At 37.9% G+C, this 16,433-nt stretch overlaps 3 protein-coding genes across 7 annotated transcripts; 2 read left to right on the top strand and 1 right to left on the bottom strand.

Moving 5' to 3' along the window:
* The first annotated feature begins 916 nt into the window (after positions 1 to 916).
* LOC113728641 (putative HVA22-like protein g) lies at positions 917 to 2,478 on the top strand. The gene is made up of 6 exons (XM_027253025.2): positions 917 to 997; positions 1,179 to 1,246; positions 1,346 to 1,444; positions 1,561 to 1,617; positions 2,080 to 2,143; positions 2,239 to 2,478. Exons 2-6 carry the CDS (start codon positions 1,215 to 1,217, stop codon positions 2,476 to 2,478), a joined length of 492 nt encoding a protein of 163 aa, XP_027108826.1. The 5' UTR covers positions 917 to 997; positions 1,179 to 1,214.
* An 800-nt stretch (positions 2,479 to 3,278) lies between these two features.
* Positions 3,279 to 8,154, top strand: LOC113731182 (uncharacterized). Of its 5 annotated transcripts, none has more exons than XM_027256288.2 (5): positions 3,279 to 3,904; positions 5,985 to 6,281; positions 6,601 to 6,816; positions 7,158 to 7,286; positions 7,572 to 8,154. In XM_027256288.2, exons 1-5 carry the CDS (start codon positions 3,644 to 3,646, stop codon positions 7,779 to 7,781), a joined length of 1,113 nt encoding a protein of 370 aa, XP_027112089.1. In that variant the 5' UTR covers positions 3,279 to 3,643; the 3' UTR covers positions 7,782 to 8,154. The 5 variants fall into 5 exon arrangements, with proteins under 5 accessions (XP_027112089.1, XP_071930654.1, XP_027112091.1 ...); XM_027256290.2 differs by having other exon boundaries at positions 3,280 to 3,904; positions 7,464 to 7,665; XM_027256289.2 differs by having other exon boundaries at positions 3,280 to 3,904; positions 7,458 to 7,665.
* Positions 8,155 to 11,213: 3,059 nt separating this feature from the next.
* LOC140035069 (uncharacterized) lies at positions 11,214 to 12,955 on the bottom strand. The gene is made up of 3 exons (XM_072074551.1): positions 12,756 to 12,955; positions 12,528 to 12,615; positions 11,214 to 12,295 (listed from the first exon to the last, which is right to left on the bottom strand). The coding sequence occupies exons 1-3, from the start codon at positions 12,845 to 12,847 to the stop codon at positions 11,495 to 11,497; spliced, it is 981 nt and encodes a 326-aa protein (XP_071930652.1). The 5' UTR covers positions 12,848 to 12,955; the 3' UTR covers positions 11,214 to 11,494.
* Between the last annotated feature and the right edge of the window lie 3,478 nt (positions 12,956 to 16,433).

The raw sequence follows: 16,433 nt of genomic DNA, 5'->3' as shown, positions 1-16,433 counted from the left end.
AGTCGGACCGGCCGGTCCGATCCGAGTTTGAAAACACAGGTTTTGCCATCTCATACTCAAATATCTTATGCTCTTTTAGCTTTTCTTATTTTGGTCTTCAAATATTCTTTGTGGTCTCAAAGCAAGTGATTTTGTCTAAATGGCATCCCCTCTTATTAAGGGCAATGTACGTTACCCAAAAAAACAAAATGTAAAAATTTTGACCGGCAATATGCACAGTGAGTATTTTACTACAATAACTTGTGAAAGAGCATAAATGCCATTTTTTTTTCTTTATTTTTTCTTTTGTGCATGCTTATTACACTTTCTCACATTTTTCCCTGCAATAAAAAACTACCAAGTGTCTGCCAATTCAGGTGTCAACATGTCATGAATCATGGAAGCCAATAAAAACTATGGATAAATATTTTATATACTGACGCTGTATAGATTAATAAGTATAGATATATGTCATATATATATAATTTGATATTTAAATTTAAATTAAAATGACGTGATATACATTCAATTCAATCCGTCATTATATAAGTGGACAGTGCGTAAAATATTAATTCATAAGATGCATATGGCCTGCGCAAGAGAAAAAATAGCGCATGGATGGAAACGGCAAAGATGAATATCCGGTTCCAGTGACCAGGAGCAAGAAAGCCCATGCACCAACGACTCTCGCGAAAGGACGCATACTTCGCAATTGGTGTCAAGTTGCCGACTCGGCCAATGCGAGGCGAGTCCTGCCCCGGACTCCCGGCGTCTTTGCAAGGTCCCAGAGGATTGTTCAAGCTTAAAGGCCCCAGCCATCCCGAGAGTAGTGACGCTTCACCGCTGCCGTCTCAAAAATCTTTTCCAACCAAGAATACGCGACGATTTGGTTAACTGCAGCAAGCAACTCATGTTTTTTATCAGATTGTTAAGACGAAGAAGCGTAACCCAAACTCACTCCTCTCCCTCGCTCAAGAAAAGGGTGAAATTCAACTTCTGGCTTCGGGAGTCGAAGTATGTGAGTGATTTTCATTTTCGGTTAATCCACTTGCGCAATTGATTTTCACTGACGTAGAGTGACCAAGTAAAGAATGGTTCAAGACTTGTACATAATTAATCTCACCATGCGTTATCCTGTTACTACTTAATTTGATTGAATTACTAGTGCCTTTTGTTTTGAATCTAAATCGAATGAACAGGGTTGACATCTGAGATTCAAGAACGAGAGATTAAAGATGATGGGTTCTTTGCTTACGAGACCACTATTGTACGCTTTAGTCACTCTTTCAGTACTACTCGTGCTAACTTTTTTTTTTAAGTCGTTCAAGGAAATACTTAAATAACCAAAAAGTTTTGAACTGTGCAGGATGGTTTTCGGATATGTTTATCCAGCATATGAATGCTTTAAGACGCTGGAAAAAGATGAGCCAGACATCGATCAGCTTCTGTTTTGGTGTCAATACTGGTACATGAATTGCCAGTTCATCTACTCTTGCATTTTTCTTCTACATGTTAGCAAGTCGTATAGTATGCTAATGAAATCCCTTTGTTTTTTTTTTATTTTTTCCCTTTTCCCCTTAGGATTTTACTTGCAGCCTTCACAGTATTTGAAAGAGTTGGAGACCTGTTTATGTCATGGTAAGAATTCCCGCTATTTTTTCTTGGTGTAAGCCATTTACGAGGAGAAAACAATAATAATAGTAACATACTTAAACCTCATTAGTTTTAGGGTTAAAAACAAAAAAAACCCTCTATGGTATACCTAATATACAAAAAAAAGCCCCTAATGATTTCAAAACATACAAAATGACATCTCATGTTTTGAACTAAATTGTAAACTAACAGAATTCGTTAAACTTAACGGAATCCGATAAATTTACCGAAAAATTTAACGGAATCCGGTAAAATTAACGATAAACTTAACAGAATCCGGTAAGTTTAACAGCCGAGACCGTCATTTTCGTTAAGTTTAATGAATCCTGTTAGTTTACAATTTAGTTCAAAATATGAGGCGTCGTTTTGTATATTTTGAAATCACCGGGGGGGCTTTTTTGTTTTTAATCCTTAATTTTATTGTTGACGATGGATTTGTTGTTGAAGGTTACCTCTGTATGGTGAAGCTAAGTTTGCATTGTGCGTCTACCTGTGGTATCCTGGAACAAGAGTACGCACTAATTTTACTCAAATCTCTTTTTAAGTTTACACATTTCATGTCACTAACAATTAGCTGCATTACATTTTAATCTCGAATTGTTTCAGGGAACAACAAATGTGTACAGTTGTTTTCTCAAGCCATGTATCGCCAAGCATGAGAAGGAGATTGATCGCAATCTGCTACGCATGAAAAATAGGTTGATGATGCTAGGGATGTTGCTTTGGCAGAAGGCTGCGTGTTATGGACAGACTAAATTCTTTGAGATTTTGCAGTTTGCTTCTTCTCAGCCAGGGTCAAGGTCTCCACCAGATACAGCTCATAATTCCAGGGGGAAGGAAAACTAATCGGAACTTGTTAGATGTGTAAATTTATTTGTAATTTAGGGACTTAATTTGCCTTCCTATATTCAGTAACAGACCGAATTCTTTTACTACAAACCTAGATTGTATGTTAAAAGAATTTGTTCACAAAGTAGATATGTTACACTTACTTGGGATGTTGCGCTTGTATTCAATTAATCTATGTGCTCACAAAACGCAACCAAGATTAAGACAGGAAGTCGGGAAGCAAATCATATCCTTGTGTCGTTTAACCGGTGACAACTTAGTATCATTCTTTTATTTAATGTCAAGTGTCCGATTAATTTAAATCAAAATTAGATATTACACTGATAATTTAAATTAATTGAGTATTTGACATAATTTTATGAGTGACACTAAATTGCCACGAGATTCCATGCCGAGGAATACGTAGAAAACAAGAATTTGCCTAGCGGCCAAAAAGTTAGGTGGTAGTAGTAGTAGCAGTAGTAGAAAAGAAGCCAACAAACAACTAGCAGAAGCAATCGTCGTGAGCCCGAGGGCCCATAGCCCAGCAAAAGGCCCCAAGAAACACCTACCATTCAGAGTCAGCTTCTGACCAATCGTCAGGCTAGAGACAGCCCACCGTTCCACCCAGCCCAGACAATTTGACACGGCCTCTCCTTTCATCACCATCTGCCACGTACCCAGTCTCGTGCATCATACGACACCCAAGAAAACCAGCGTCCTTTAGACACGCGTCAGCCGGTGACCAGCTCCAGAGTAATCAAAAATTTCTACCCCAGAAAAGGCCAAAAAGCACTAGTACGACTTTTCCAGTATTGATATTCTTCCTTGCTTCCTTCGACAACCGCCCCAGGCGTCCATACCACAAACTTAACTTGAAAAAAGCAAAAAGAAAAAGTAAAGAAAGCCAAAAAGGAGGTCGGTTTCTACTAGTAGTAGTAGCTCCTTCGGGTGGTGCAATTGGAGAAGAAGCGCAATCAGAGTCCAGTTGTGTGTGCCGCAACAAGTAGTACTATTTCTGCTACCACTAGTATTTAAGCTGACAGAACCAAGAAGAGGAGGCTCACGGGAGTCGCACCAAAAAGATAAACAGAAAAAAAAAAAAAATAAAGGCAGCAGAAAAAGAGAAAAGGAGTGGCTAGGGGCTTTAGTGGTGTGGTGTTAATCAAAAGTAGGACGGAGGATGATGGAGGAAATCTGCGATAATGTGATGAAGAAGAAAAGTGGGAGTCAGGAGGTAATGGACGGTTCAGATATAATGGAGTTGGTTGGAAATGAGCAGGTTTTTAGTAACTTTGTGGATCATAAGTTTCAAGAACTGGACAAGGATTGTGACGGTAAACTTTCTGTCAAAGAGTTGCAACCGGCTGTGGCTGACATAGGTGCTGCCCTTGGATTACCCGCTCGGGGATCTTCTCCTGACTCTGATCACATTTATTCCGAGGTTTCTCTACCCCCTTTTTTTCTCTTCTTTCTTTCGCCATTTTCAACTAGAGTTACTTTTTTACTAAGCTATCTTTTGTATGCCAAGACTGCATCTCCCTTAACTTTTTAATTCACTCATCAACATTCAAGATTTTGGGCTCAACAGGGTCAAGAATTTGCTGAGGGTTCGCGATTTCTTGCCAGCATAAGTCTTGTCTTCTTTGTTTTTCTCATTTTATCTTCTTCTTTTTTTTCCCTTGGGGTTTTTCAGTCCCGTTTAAAGCTGTTTAAGGAGTAGCCCTCTCCCCTATAGAAAAATGGTATGGCTTCTGTTGAAGATAAACTCTTCTTTTTTCGTGTTTTGTTGGGTTTTTTTTGGGTCCCCTGTTGGGTTCTTTTATATTTATATATATATATATATGTATATGTATGTATGTATGTATGTATGTATGTATGTATGTATGTATATATTTCGGCTGGTGGCACAATCTTGTCTATCACTTTCTGGTTAACTCTTTGCTACTTGTTTTTGCACACTTCTATATACCGAAAGCTGTAGCTCTTGTTTTTATGCGACATATATGGATTTAGGGCAGAAAATTTAGTACATTTCTTGGACGCCTTATTGTGACTAATATTTTCCAACAAACAAGGTCAACTGGCATTTCTCTCTTCTGCTTTGTTTTGTGTGGTCTAATTTGTATTGTCAAGTTTCATCACTTAATTAAATTATGGTTGAAGCGTCTAGAGTGGGCGCTCTCAAATTACGTGTATAAACTTAGTTCCTTTAGTACTCTTTGGAACCCTCTAGTAGATTATCCTTATTCCATTTCGAGATTAATGATTTGCATTATCCTTGATTATGAGTTTATGTAAAATGATATGATTGTATGGTATACGACTTCATGACTTGTTTTCTTTATTTCTTGATTTGATTTCATTCTTTTTTGGGGCGAATAGTGTGCCAAAATGTGGATCGCATGTCCTTTATTGTTTTTGTCCTTAAAATATGGGGATAGAGGCTATCCAATTCTTTGTAGCTGGAGAGTAGTGTAACTGAGTGACACAGCACTGTTAGTCAATTTCATTAGACTCCCCCCTCCCCCCCCCCCCCCTTCTTTTCTTTCCCCCCCAAAAAAAAAAAAAAAATCCTGTCAATTTTTGGCCTTTTCTGTTCATCTAAGTGTCTTGTTGAAGAAATCGGAATTAGGAGTATTATTATATTGTAACTTGTAATATCTAGAATTAAGATAACTTGAGCATGGTTCACTGGTGGAGCCGTTTGCTAATGATGTGACCTTGCACACACGAATCCAACCTTTTGTTTAGATGTCTTGCGCAAAAAGTCTCTTTTACTGGATTTTTTCTGAACTTTTATACACCAGACATGAGGAAGCAACACTGTTTACTTGCCTGTAGATAAAATACAGGACCTTTGTGGTACTATGGTTGCACTTGGACTAGGGCATCCTATATTATCTTGGGCTTACTGTTTTCTTTAATTGCAAGTTGAACTAAAGCCTGATGGTTGAACATTGTTGAGGATCTAATGGACTGGATATCAAACCTTACACTGTTCACCGATTTATCTGGTTCCTTTTAGGATGCTCAAAATATTAATGCATGCGGGACGTGCTTCAAAAACCGCAGCGCCACTTGGCAGCCTGTGTGCTAAACTTGCACCGTTTTAACGTGTGCATCCCGTCTTGTAAGAGTTTCCTAGACATTGAAAATACTGGATTTTACTCTGTTGAATGCTTGTTTGGCAATCTCATGCATTCAGTTTGGTTGAATTTATTTTCTTCAAGCAGGAGTAAATGTTTTTTAGTCAATTGAGATTAGGGATGAAGATAGCTTCTTAATCTTTCATCGGAAGTCTATTTAGACGGGAATATTGTGTCATTCCTTGAATCACATTGCCATGTACGACAAATAAAGCATAATATTTTAAAAGAGGAATGTTGATGCCACCTTGGAAGGTTATAGATCTTATTTCGGGGGAATATTGTATTTGGCACCTATTACTTCATGCTCTCTGTTATTTGCTTCGTTATTGTCTCATAGGTTGCTTTAATTAACTTGTTTATATTTTGATCTAGGTTCTTAATGAGTTCACCCACGGAAAACAAGAGAAAGTAAGCAAGAAAGAGTTTAAAGAGGTTCTTTCGGACATTTTACTAGGGATGGCAGCTGGCTTAAAACGAGATCCTATTGTAATTCTTCGTATCGATGGTGAAGACCTCCTTGAGTTTCTTAAGAGCCCCAGTTTTGAGTCAGAGGTCCTTTCCATTTTCTCTGAGATAGAACTACCTAATGCATCTGTCCAAGATTACATCATTAAGGCTCTTGAGAAACTTACAGTTGAACAAGGAGTGCCACCTGCTTCAGATTCCTGGGTAAGAAGTCAATCTAGTCCTGTTATAGTTTTTCCTTATGAATTTCCTGTATTAAAGGAACCATGCCTAGCCAGTGTTAATTCTTCTTCTTTCAAGTATCTTGACCATTTCTACTGCTGTACACCATGCAAAACATTTGTGAGCATTGTGATGTGCGACACATAGCCAATCTCAAAGTTACCTTTTTCAGTTTCTTGCAATGTGATGGTTACTATCTCATGATGGTTTTAATATAGTCGATTGTTCAAGTTAACTGCCTCCAAGTTGGAACCTGTAACTATGTTATTTATCAGATTAACAGAGGTCTTTACTTCTGTAGGTTAGAAGCAACATCATAGAACCAGCGCTGCAATCTTGTGGTGGTGTCCCTGATCACCCTGTTTCACAAGACACATTTCTTGGTGAGCTCAAGAATGTTGCAGAGACTGTTGCAAAACTTCTGAAAGAGCAGCCTGTGATTGTTGCGCATACTGAGAATACATTTGATGGAAGTGGTATAAGAAGATTGCTATCCAACAAATTTGAGCTGGATAAGGTTGGTAAAGTGACATAATTTCTGCTGGTGGAAAATTAAGAGCAGTTGCATCCAACTTGTGTTGTCTTCTGAGCACTTTATTAGTGATATCTCTGTTTCTAGTGGATTCTAGTTTAGCTATAGGCCCATGCAAATATTGGTATCTTTATCATTTTCATCTCAAGTTCGTCCAACTGATTTAAGAAAAGATAAATTAAACAGCAAGTCTTTTGAACGTGTTGAAATGATTTCAGACACTGTGCTTGGACATTGATGTGCATCAACTTGTTCTTCAAAATCATAGTTCAGGCTATAGCTTTAGTGTTCTGCATATTAACTCGACATATGGTATCCTTATACAGGCTCTGGATACTTCTTTACAAAGTATTCCAAGAGATCGCAGTGGAAAATTGTCAAAACAATATCTGCGTGTTGCTCTTGATATTCTGGCCCCATCATCTGGCTTACCTCCAGTGGGTGGTGTTGATGAGGTAATCAGTCTTTCGAGGTTAGGTCATTTTTACTAGTAATTATGACATGAGATTTGCCTTTCCAATTGGGAATTCAGAGTAAGGGATAGTTGAAGAAATAGCTATGTACAAGTTAATCGATTAGCTTTTTGACCTATTTATAGAATCTGTATTTGGCTTAATGTGCAAAAGGAACAGTCTTCAAGCTTGGTGCAGTTTCAGCTCGAACCTGGGTACTTCTCAGGCTGATTAGAGGATCTCCGGTCTTAAGCTCATCTTACCAAACGCTTTATCTGATCTCTGCAGATCGACAAAATCATAAATGAAGCTTTCAAGATGTTAGATGCGGATGAGGGGAAGTTGGTTAAAGAAGATGAGTTTAAGAAGCTTCTGACTGAAATACTTGGGAGTATCATGCTGCAACTGGAGGGCAATCCAATATCTGTTTCCACAAACTCTGTCGTGCATGAGCCATTTGCCTCCTCCTCCACGCTTTTGGATGCTCCTCCTTCGTAATGCAGAATTATGAAGAAAGCAGGAATAATAGGTCTTGTAAATTTTGACGACTATAAAACAATACTGGCAAGAAAGTTACTACTGATATCCAGTTCTCTTGGTGGTGCTGTTGGAGTGCATATACACTAGAACACAGATGACTTTTATGCTGGCTGCGTACATGATTTCGTTCTGGATACAGAATATGGATGAGGTGCAAATTTACACTGCTGAAACAAATCCGTGTTTCCAGGCCTGCTACGATATGACAATCTTCCTCTCACAGATTTGACGTTCTAGTCCGACCCTGTGACCAGAATTGAAAGTATTTGATTGTGATGAGAAGAAATATTGCGATACTGATTGATTATCCAATAAGAAAGAGTTTAGAAAATCTGAAGAGCATTTCATTTTAATCCTTTTTTTTTTTTCTTTTGTTTTTGTCTGTGTGTGTATGTTAAGAGATAATTGTTCCGCTGTGCTTGGAATTCGTACCAATATTAAATTAAACCAATATTACACCGTACTCCTATTTACCAGGGGTAGGGCAAGAAAATCAATGCATCCGCTGGCTCTCCGTTCTGAATATTAGGATGGTCGTATTTTTTGTTCGGATCATAAGAGGGTTCGGTATTTGTTTATATACAAAGTGAGTTAGGTCAACTTCAGGAACCATGGTTGGGTATTATTTTTTTTGATCACTCAGTCATGCCATATTTTCAAAAAAAAAAAAAAAATTTTTTGAGATGTGATTATAAGGTGATGTGTAAAATATGATCAATTTATATGAATGAACAAATTTTTCGCAGGCCCGTCTAGTTGTCAAAACTCCTGATGTTTAAACAGTCCAAAAGATCCGTCTGTGGACGGTGGGTTGGATGGATGGGCGCCTGAAACCACAGGAAATCCAGTAAATGTACCCGTGTACTTGGTCGGACTTGGTAGAACAGTGAGACAATCCTGACCATTGATCATCTATTCATGCCTTTTTTTTTTTTTAAAATTAATCTTTTCTACACTGTCAATACGTTGACAGAATAATAAATAGCACATCATCTAAATTTAAATTTAAATATAAATTTAAAAAATGTAACATACATTTAGACCCGCTAATATGTATACTGTCAATACATAAAATATTTACCTTCTTTTTTTCTTTGAAATAGTCTGTTCATATATGTTTTGAATATCAACAAATCGATCTCAAAAATTAAAACAGCTTGTGATAAAATTGTCTTAATATTTCTACCCTGTTAGGACAAACAAAGCTTAGTTGTCCAAAATAATTAAGATGATCACATCTTTTTTTTTTCTTCTCTCTCTCTCTCCCTTTGATAACAAAATTAGAATAAATCTTATATACAGTGCATACATTATCACCGTTTGATTTATTGTAATTAAGGATGAGTGTATAATCCAAATACCCGATAAAAGTACAAGGGCGCATAGCCATTAGCACAACTGAATAATCGAGAAACCAATTAATGTCTTGACTTTGGGGATGCAAGGAAAGCAAGGAGCAGCGACTGGTAGCAATGAATGCAAGAGTCAAAAGAATTCCGGAACCAACATGCCACCTTCATTTTCGCTGATGCAGCCATGGATTGGACCAGGGACAGAAGGGGAGTAGGTATTGCGGTCAAAGATGAGAATGGTAGCCTTGTCACTTCGTGGGCTATTCCAACAAGGCGCAAAAAAGAAGTTGCTATCCTAAAAGCAGGGGCATTAAGGACCGCACCACCGATGAAGGCATTGGAAGAGCACTGGACAGAATCAATAATATGGGATACAAAGAAATCTCTCGGTTAGATGTCTTGGTAGATGATATTCTACGCCCGAGTAAGTGCTTTTGGCGATGTATCTTCATATTTATTTATTGCGAGGGAACGCAATCAATCGCACTGGTCATGGTTTGACGAAATTTGCCATTAACCTTATTGATGTTACCAGGTGAAAGTCGTGCTTTCCTGTGTGGCTTGTGAAAGAAGTTCAAAGTGATTCTTTGACATTTGCCACCAATAAGTGAATATTTTTGAAACTTATTACTCAATACATAAAATGATGACCTTTTGAATTAAAAAAAAAAAAAAAAGAAAAGGCTTTGGGGATTTCCTTAGATGGCGTTTATATGCAACCTAAACACGAAACAACCGACAAGGAATTTGTGACGATTCCGGACCTCAAAATGTTTCCGGCCCGAGCCGGAGGTCCTGGCTCTTTTCAAGAGTCATGGTAAGTGGTCCCTGTGGGCCAGGTGCAGTTACGGTGATGGTGAGCCAGACGTCAACTGCGACGAACCTTGGTTAGTGGTCCCTGTTGTTTCGAGCTTTTTGTTTCCTGATGGAGATTCTAAACCTTGGGGAAGAAGGAGCAGGGAAATGGGGGGCCGGTGGTGGGGCGGGAGAAAAGTCGAAGAAGAGTTGAACGTTAAATCAGGACTTTCAAAGTTACTTGGTTAATGTTACAGTTAAATGATTTGGGTTTTAACACATTTAGTGAAAAATCCATACATGTTAAATTTCTGAATTTTCGAGAAGATAAACTCATACCATACGTGTTGAATTTCTCAATTTCCAATAAAATAAACTTACAATTGTTGAATTCCTGATTTTCCAAATTGATAAACTCATGATGTGATTGTTGAATTTATAAATTTCCAAATTGACTTGCCCACAAAAAGGCCACTTAAAGGGAAAATTGTGAAAACATCCCTATCATTTCATTAAATGAATTTTTTTCATTCATCGCTTTAAAATGCATGTTAATTTTATAAAAATTTAAATTAATAAAATTCGGCCACAATCTCTAAGTTTTCGATCACTTTTTAATCTGAAATTACAACATGACCCACATGCATTTATTTTTAGTACACAAAAAGGTGCAGTTATTTTTAGTATACAAAAATATGTGGCAAAAATGAACATAGATTAGGTTATCTCCCACTTTTTAGGAGAAAAAATAAATTTGACTCAGGTCAGATCCTGCTTTTTAGAGATAGAAGTGAATATAGATTAGATCATATATTTAACTACAAATGGAATCTAATATTTTTGTCATTAAAAAAACTGCATATAGGTCATGCGATGAATTTAAGGTAAAAATCAAAATTTATCAACTTGATTTTGCAAGGGACGTAAATTTACTATTTAAGTGAAGAAAAAATTCATTTGACAAAATATGATAAGAGCAAGTCTGGAACGATTTTTCCAGCTTGAAAGTGCTGATGAACGAGTGGGTCGGCGGCTTTTAACAATTGTAAGGTATATTCTCATTTCCATGTTGAAGATTCGTGATATTCTATTCTTGTGGGCCTTGGAACCTTACTGATTTCTTCTCAACCCAAAACCAAAAGACGAAAAGTTAAAAGGAAAAATGCAAGGGCGATCGTTAGCAACAGGAAGAAATTTAGACATTAGATATGCAACTAAAAATTTTGAACTTGATGATCAACAATTTCGGCAGGCAAAATATCTTTTTATTTGGGACATGGCATGGAACCCTTTACATCCAAACCTCAATAGTTGATATTTATAACCTGTTCTCCTGGAAACAACATCAGTTCACACCCGACACGACAGGAAGCAGATACCATGCAAGCGTATACTCCATAGAAGAAATTCTCCGATCAAAAAAAGAAAGTCCACTTATATTATATATTACATATGACACTATCATACATCGCCATCCCCTTATTAGATAGGCAACAAATCTATCCTTGTAAATTGCTCCCATGTTTAACGTTCCAGTCCGCTAATAGTCCTTAGGATGCCAAAGAAATCATGTTTGTACCCTTCTACATGAAAATGATCATCAGGAATGATTAGCGTGTAAACGTAGAACGCAAGACAAGCCACGGCAGGCCCTGCCCAGAATATCCAGTGCCCTTCCCACAGGTGGCCTCCTCTAACAACTGCTGCACCAAAACACCTAGCAGGGTTCATCCCCGCCCCCGCATAACCCTTAGTGGCAGTGACCGTCGTCGATACAAACACCAGAAGACCCAGCACGATTCCGATGATTGAGAAAACACGAATCATGCCAATGGAGTTTCTCTGACGATGGTCGAATAAAATCCAGATTGAAGCGAACAAGAACACGAAGCTACAAAAGGCCTCGAGCCAAAACGCCTGGGCGGCCTCCAGGCCTTTTGTGACTGGCCCTTCGGGACCTGGTGCAATTACGGTAAGGGTGCAACCTGCCAGTGAGAAGGTTCTTTCGATGTTACTGCTAACCACCGCTTTCAGTGCTAGTGCTCCCAGCACCCCGCCCGCACATTGAGCGATGATATAGATTATGGCACGCGACATTGAGATTAGACCGATCAATCCCGCAGAGAATGAGACGATGGGGTTTATGTGGCCTCCAGATACTGGATCCACGGCTAGTAGAAGAATTGCGATGATAATGGCCAGGAGAATTGACAAAATCAGGTTTGGCATTTTCACATCGGTCTCGAGGGTTGATATGACAATGGTGTCAAACATGAAGACCAAAACTGCTGTGCCAAGAAGTTCCCCTAGAGCTGCTCTCCAGACCTGCACCAAGTTATATATCAACCCAACGTGAAATTTGATCGATCACACCAGCAAAAGAAATATTGTCTTGTGTTTGGTTCTTTATGAGAGAACTGGAATTGTATGCCATAGCATTTGAGTTATGTTTCCTCCGTAGCATACAATTCCAATCCTTATTCTCGTGAAGAACCAGAACAGAGCTTGTAGTCTTGAACTGAAAAACGGGTCAGTCCGTTGAAAGAGCATCACTAACATTTAAGGAGAGAAACTCGTCCAAGCCTAGCCTTTCACTCAGACTGAAAGCTGTTTGCTTCTTTTCATCAGCAGTCCACTGTGCTGGTCTGCAAAAAAATATGACGCAAATTCGTGCAAGAAGCCAGCCAGGAAGTTTTTGAATAAAGCTGATAAAGACTAAACATGGAGACCAGACAAATTAATTAAGTGCAAGTGGTAGTAGTAGTGGAAGTTAAGAGATACTTACACGGGAGTAGTAGACATAGGTTGCATTCTATTTCCAGCAGCTTGGCTTTCTTCTTCCATGTTAACGTATACATTTCCAGCATCTGCAGCCATCTACTCAATCAGCTATCAGAAATTTGCTACTAGCATATATGTTTCATTTGCTAGTTGGTAACTTATAATTGAGCTTGTTGCGCTATTTATAGCAACCAAGTCCACTGTCTAGTGGCATAGAGGTTATCCATGAGGACTTGCTTAAAACAAAGCTGTCAATACTCAACATTGATGTTAGTTAAAAATAATTGTACTAGCACAGAATCGTGGAACACACATTATTCACAAATGACAGGTAATCCAAACCCTACAATTTGATTTCTCGTGCTTGAGTGGCTCAGAATTTATTTGTCCACGATTCATTAGTGCAGTTTTTTTTAGTGCAGTTTAATTACGTCTCTATGTTCTTCATTAATATTTATATTTGTTGTACGTCATTATCTTTTCAGTAATACAGTAACCATTAAGTGGGGAGCATAGAAAATTCAGAAAAGGTATGCTGCATGCATGCTCCTTGACTAAGGAGTATTAGTTGTAATTTTCAGTGCTTGTTATAATTCCAAGAAAAGTCTTGCATAATCGGATCAAGATACCCATTGAGTGGTCCAGCAATAGGTATGGAATTTCTATAGTCAACAATAATATGTATTCCAACTTTCTGTTGTCTATGATTCCTTAATTGCAAATATTTGACACATGAAGTAATTTGGCCACAAGTGGGCAATGATTCCAACTTTCAACACACATAAGAATAAGGGGGCACGCCTTTACCGTTTGTTTGCTCTTGCACCAACTGACGATTGATCATCTTGACCGCCATTGGGTTCAATCTGCTTTGCTGATACTTTCATGAGCTAACTGTTGTTATAGTTGTAATTCGTCAGGGTGCATGTTCAAGTTCAGCATACCAAACCTTTCGGAAAAGTAATGTCTAGTGCTAGTTCACATACTTTTGGCTTAGCTAGAACGCTACTCTTGAAAGCTGAAAGGAATCGGAATGAGAAAACTCATATGTCTCCCATATAAATATATAGATCTGAACATAGTCATTAAACCCAATCCCAATCTCAATTTGAAGAGTGATCAAATCATTGGTTCAATCGTCAGTTGCACAATAATTATATTATATAATATAATAATATATTTTAAATTATAAAAATAGTAAAATGTTTAAGTTAGTGGTTTAACCGGCGATTTTTTTTAGTTCTTAATTGAACTATTGGATCATTGATTGGTCAACGAATTTGTTACTCAACTTGTGAGAACCCGTAACTTTTCAAATTTTTAGGTTTTATTATCTTTAATGGCATGTTTTCTGCATTTTCTTGCTTAGGAAAAATTTCTAGATAATTTTTATGAGTAAATAGAGTTTTTAGGTGATTTTTCTAGTATCGAATAGTTTTTGAGAAATTAAGAGTGTATACCGGATGTGGGACTCACTAGGACGAAAAGTTCGGAAAAATTCGGCCAACTAGGTTAAGTTTTGGATACTGGAATTAAATTATCAGGTACTAAGAGATAATTAGAGGTTACCCAAGTGGATTGGTGAGAGAGGAAACAAAGAGATAGAGATGCATTAATTAGGGTGACAAGTGTCACCATATGATTCAATCTTGCTGTAAGACCACTATTCATTCTTTTACCATTTGACCAACTAAACCAATAAAACAAAAATTACCAAAATTCACCCTTATTTCAAGCTCTTGAAGTCGGCTCTCTCCAAGGAAGAAAGAAAGAAAACCTCTCCAAATTCTTAGCTCTACTCTTGCTCAAATCCAAGAACTCAACCATTTAATCTTGCTTTTGCTTCATAGAAACACTTAAGGGAGTGATAGTGAGGTGTTTTGTGGAGTTGTTTGGAAGGCTAAAGGGATTAGTTGCTCTCTCTCTTGTGTTGCCAATGTGAGTAGTTAAGGACCCCTTTCCTCCCTCTAATAATGCTTAATTCATGATTGGTGGTAGTATAAGATGCACTTTTATGGATTATATCTTGATTTTTGGTTGAATTGGTGAAATTTTGTAATTATTGGGGATTTTTCTGTTTTCATATGAATATGATTATGTGGGCATGTATGATGATTGGAATTGGTATGCAATGAAACTAGGAGGTGGGAAAAGTGGTTAATTGCAAGCAATTTCTGTTTTGGAAGAAAATTGAAAAAACAGGGTTTCAAAGTTATACATTCTGCCCGATTTTGTAGCTCATGGTTAGAGGCCGAATTGGTTTTGGGTTAAAACATGAAAGTTGTAGGAAATGACATTTTAGGGGTCCCTACAAAATTTTAGGTCAATCGGAGTAGCGTGGCTTGAGAAAAGTCGAAATTACCCTTGTTGTCCTGGTTTTACCCGAATTTGGGAATTGCTTCTGTAATGGGTTATTTTGGTTGAGAATGCTTTGGAATTGGTTGTTACGGTCTTCTGATGTATTGTAGCCCTATTTCTTAGCTTTCGGATGGCTTTGGAATTACTGGATTTGGACTTAGGTAGGCTGACTTATGATGTTTGAACCAGAATGCGTTTTATGAATCTGTTTTTCCAGTTCTGGTGTAGTATCTTGTATTTTTGACCTGGTTACACTCAAAATTGAGCTGAGTGACCTTCTGCAATATTGTAACCCTATCTCTTAGTTTCGAAACGGTGGGTCTCGCACCTTCATCCGATAATCGTAGTGCCATTGGTACCAAAACCGCATAATGACGTCAAAAACTATTTTTTTCGGGTTAACGCTTAACTACATTTCCGGATTTTTCTGGTTTCCTCTAATGCTTATGTATGCTTATGGAGCCCTATTTTGGTGGTATCTGGAATTGGTTTATGACTTGTAAGCGAGTCTTATTGTGGTTATTTGAATAGTTTTAGGGCTTGACTTTCGTTTCCAGTTATTTTCCTAGCTAAATTTTGTACTTGAATGACTTTAAACTTAGTGAACGGCTTTTGGAAATGAGATTATTTTTTGTATGAGATATTGAAACTGATTTGAGGAAATAATGAAACCATTAATGGTTGGAAAATAGGTAAACACAAGGGACTTGCTGCCAAAATTTTTACTTGAAGGCTAGTTGGATTTACTTGTGATTTGAGCGAAGGGTTTGAGGGTTGTTCATGTTTTTGATACCAACCGCTACCTTTTTCTCCAATTTCATTGTTATTTCTTTGCACTGGTAGTTAAAGTGATCGACACACGACTTATAATTAAGTCTTAGTTATGCATTTCGTGTACTGGATTTGTGAAAGTGGGAACCATAATTGTTTTACCTTGGTTATTTTAGGGTTTCTTGGTGACTAAAGCCCAAACTTTTGAGGTATCTGTACTGACACCGGTGAGTGTACCACTCCCCTCCATTGCTGTTTAACTTGATTTCTGCCCTGCAATCTGTGATTTAAATGACTGCACCATCTGTTTAATTTGTTTGAGACGAGAGTGTACTTTATCACACTCGTTCTCTTGTCTGTTTATATGCCAATTTTGGGGCGAATCTGAATCTGAATCTGTATCTGATATCTGAATCTGTATCTGATATCTGTATCTGTATCTGTATTTGTTCGGACGTCGTTTGGAAACTTGTATCCAACGACCTTTCTGTGACCTCTGAGCTCAACCCCTGTGGCAAGTTACTCGAGTCGGACCGGCAAGGGTCTAGTCGAT

This window comes from Coffea arabica, chromosome 2c (genome assembly GCF_036785885.1).
Source record: "Coffea arabica cultivar ET-39 chromosome 2c, Coffea Arabica ET-39 HiFi, whole genome shotgun sequence".
Taxonomy (NCBI): Eukaryota; Viridiplantae; Streptophyta; class Magnoliopsida; order Gentianales; family Rubiaceae; genus Coffea; species Coffea arabica.
This window is presented reverse-complemented; position numbering and strand designations above follow the sequence as displayed.

What these genes read in the sequence shown, in the direction of transcription:
- LOC113728641 (XM_027253025.2), top strand. Translation starts at nt 1,215, where the DNA reads ATGATGGGTTCTTTGCTTACGAGACCACTATT. An exon ending in CTGTTTTGGTGTCAATACTG is followed by an intron (nt 1,445 to 1,560) that starts GTACATGAATTG and finishes TTTTCCCCTTAG; the next exon opens with GATTTTACTTGCAGCCTTCA. An exon ending in GGAGACCTGTTTATGTCATG is followed by an intron (nt 1,618 to 2,079) that starts GTAAGAATTCCC and finishes TTGTTGTTGAAG; the next exon opens with GTTACCTCTGTATGGTGAAG.
- LOC113731182 (XM_027256288.2), top strand. Translation starts at nt 3,644, where the DNA reads ATGATGGAGGAAATCTGCGATAATGTGATGAAGAAGAAAAGTGGGAGT. An exon ending in CTGATCACATTTATTCCGAG is followed by an intron (nt 3,905 to 5,984) that starts GTTTCTCTACCC and finishes ATTTTGATCTAG; the next exon opens with GTTCTTAATGAGTTCACCCA. An exon ending in ACAAATTTGAGCTGGATAAG is followed by an intron (nt 6,817 to 7,157) that starts GTTGGTAAAGTG and finishes ATCCTTATACAG; the next exon opens with GCTCTGGATACTTCTTTACA.
- LOC140035069 (XM_072074551.1), bottom strand. Translation starts at nt 12,847, where the DNA reads ATGGCTGCAGATGCTGGAAATGTATACGTTAACATGGAAGAAGAAAGC. An exon ending in CCTATGTCTACTACTCCCGT is followed by an intron (nt 12,616 to 12,755) that starts GTAAGTATCTCT and finishes ATTTTTTTGCAG; the next exon opens with ACCAGCACAGTGGACTGCTG. An exon ending in ACGAGTTTCTCTCCTTAAAT is followed by an intron (nt 12,296 to 12,527) that starts GTTAGTGATGCT and finishes AACTTGGTGCAG; the next exon opens with GTCTGGAGAGCAGCTCTAGG.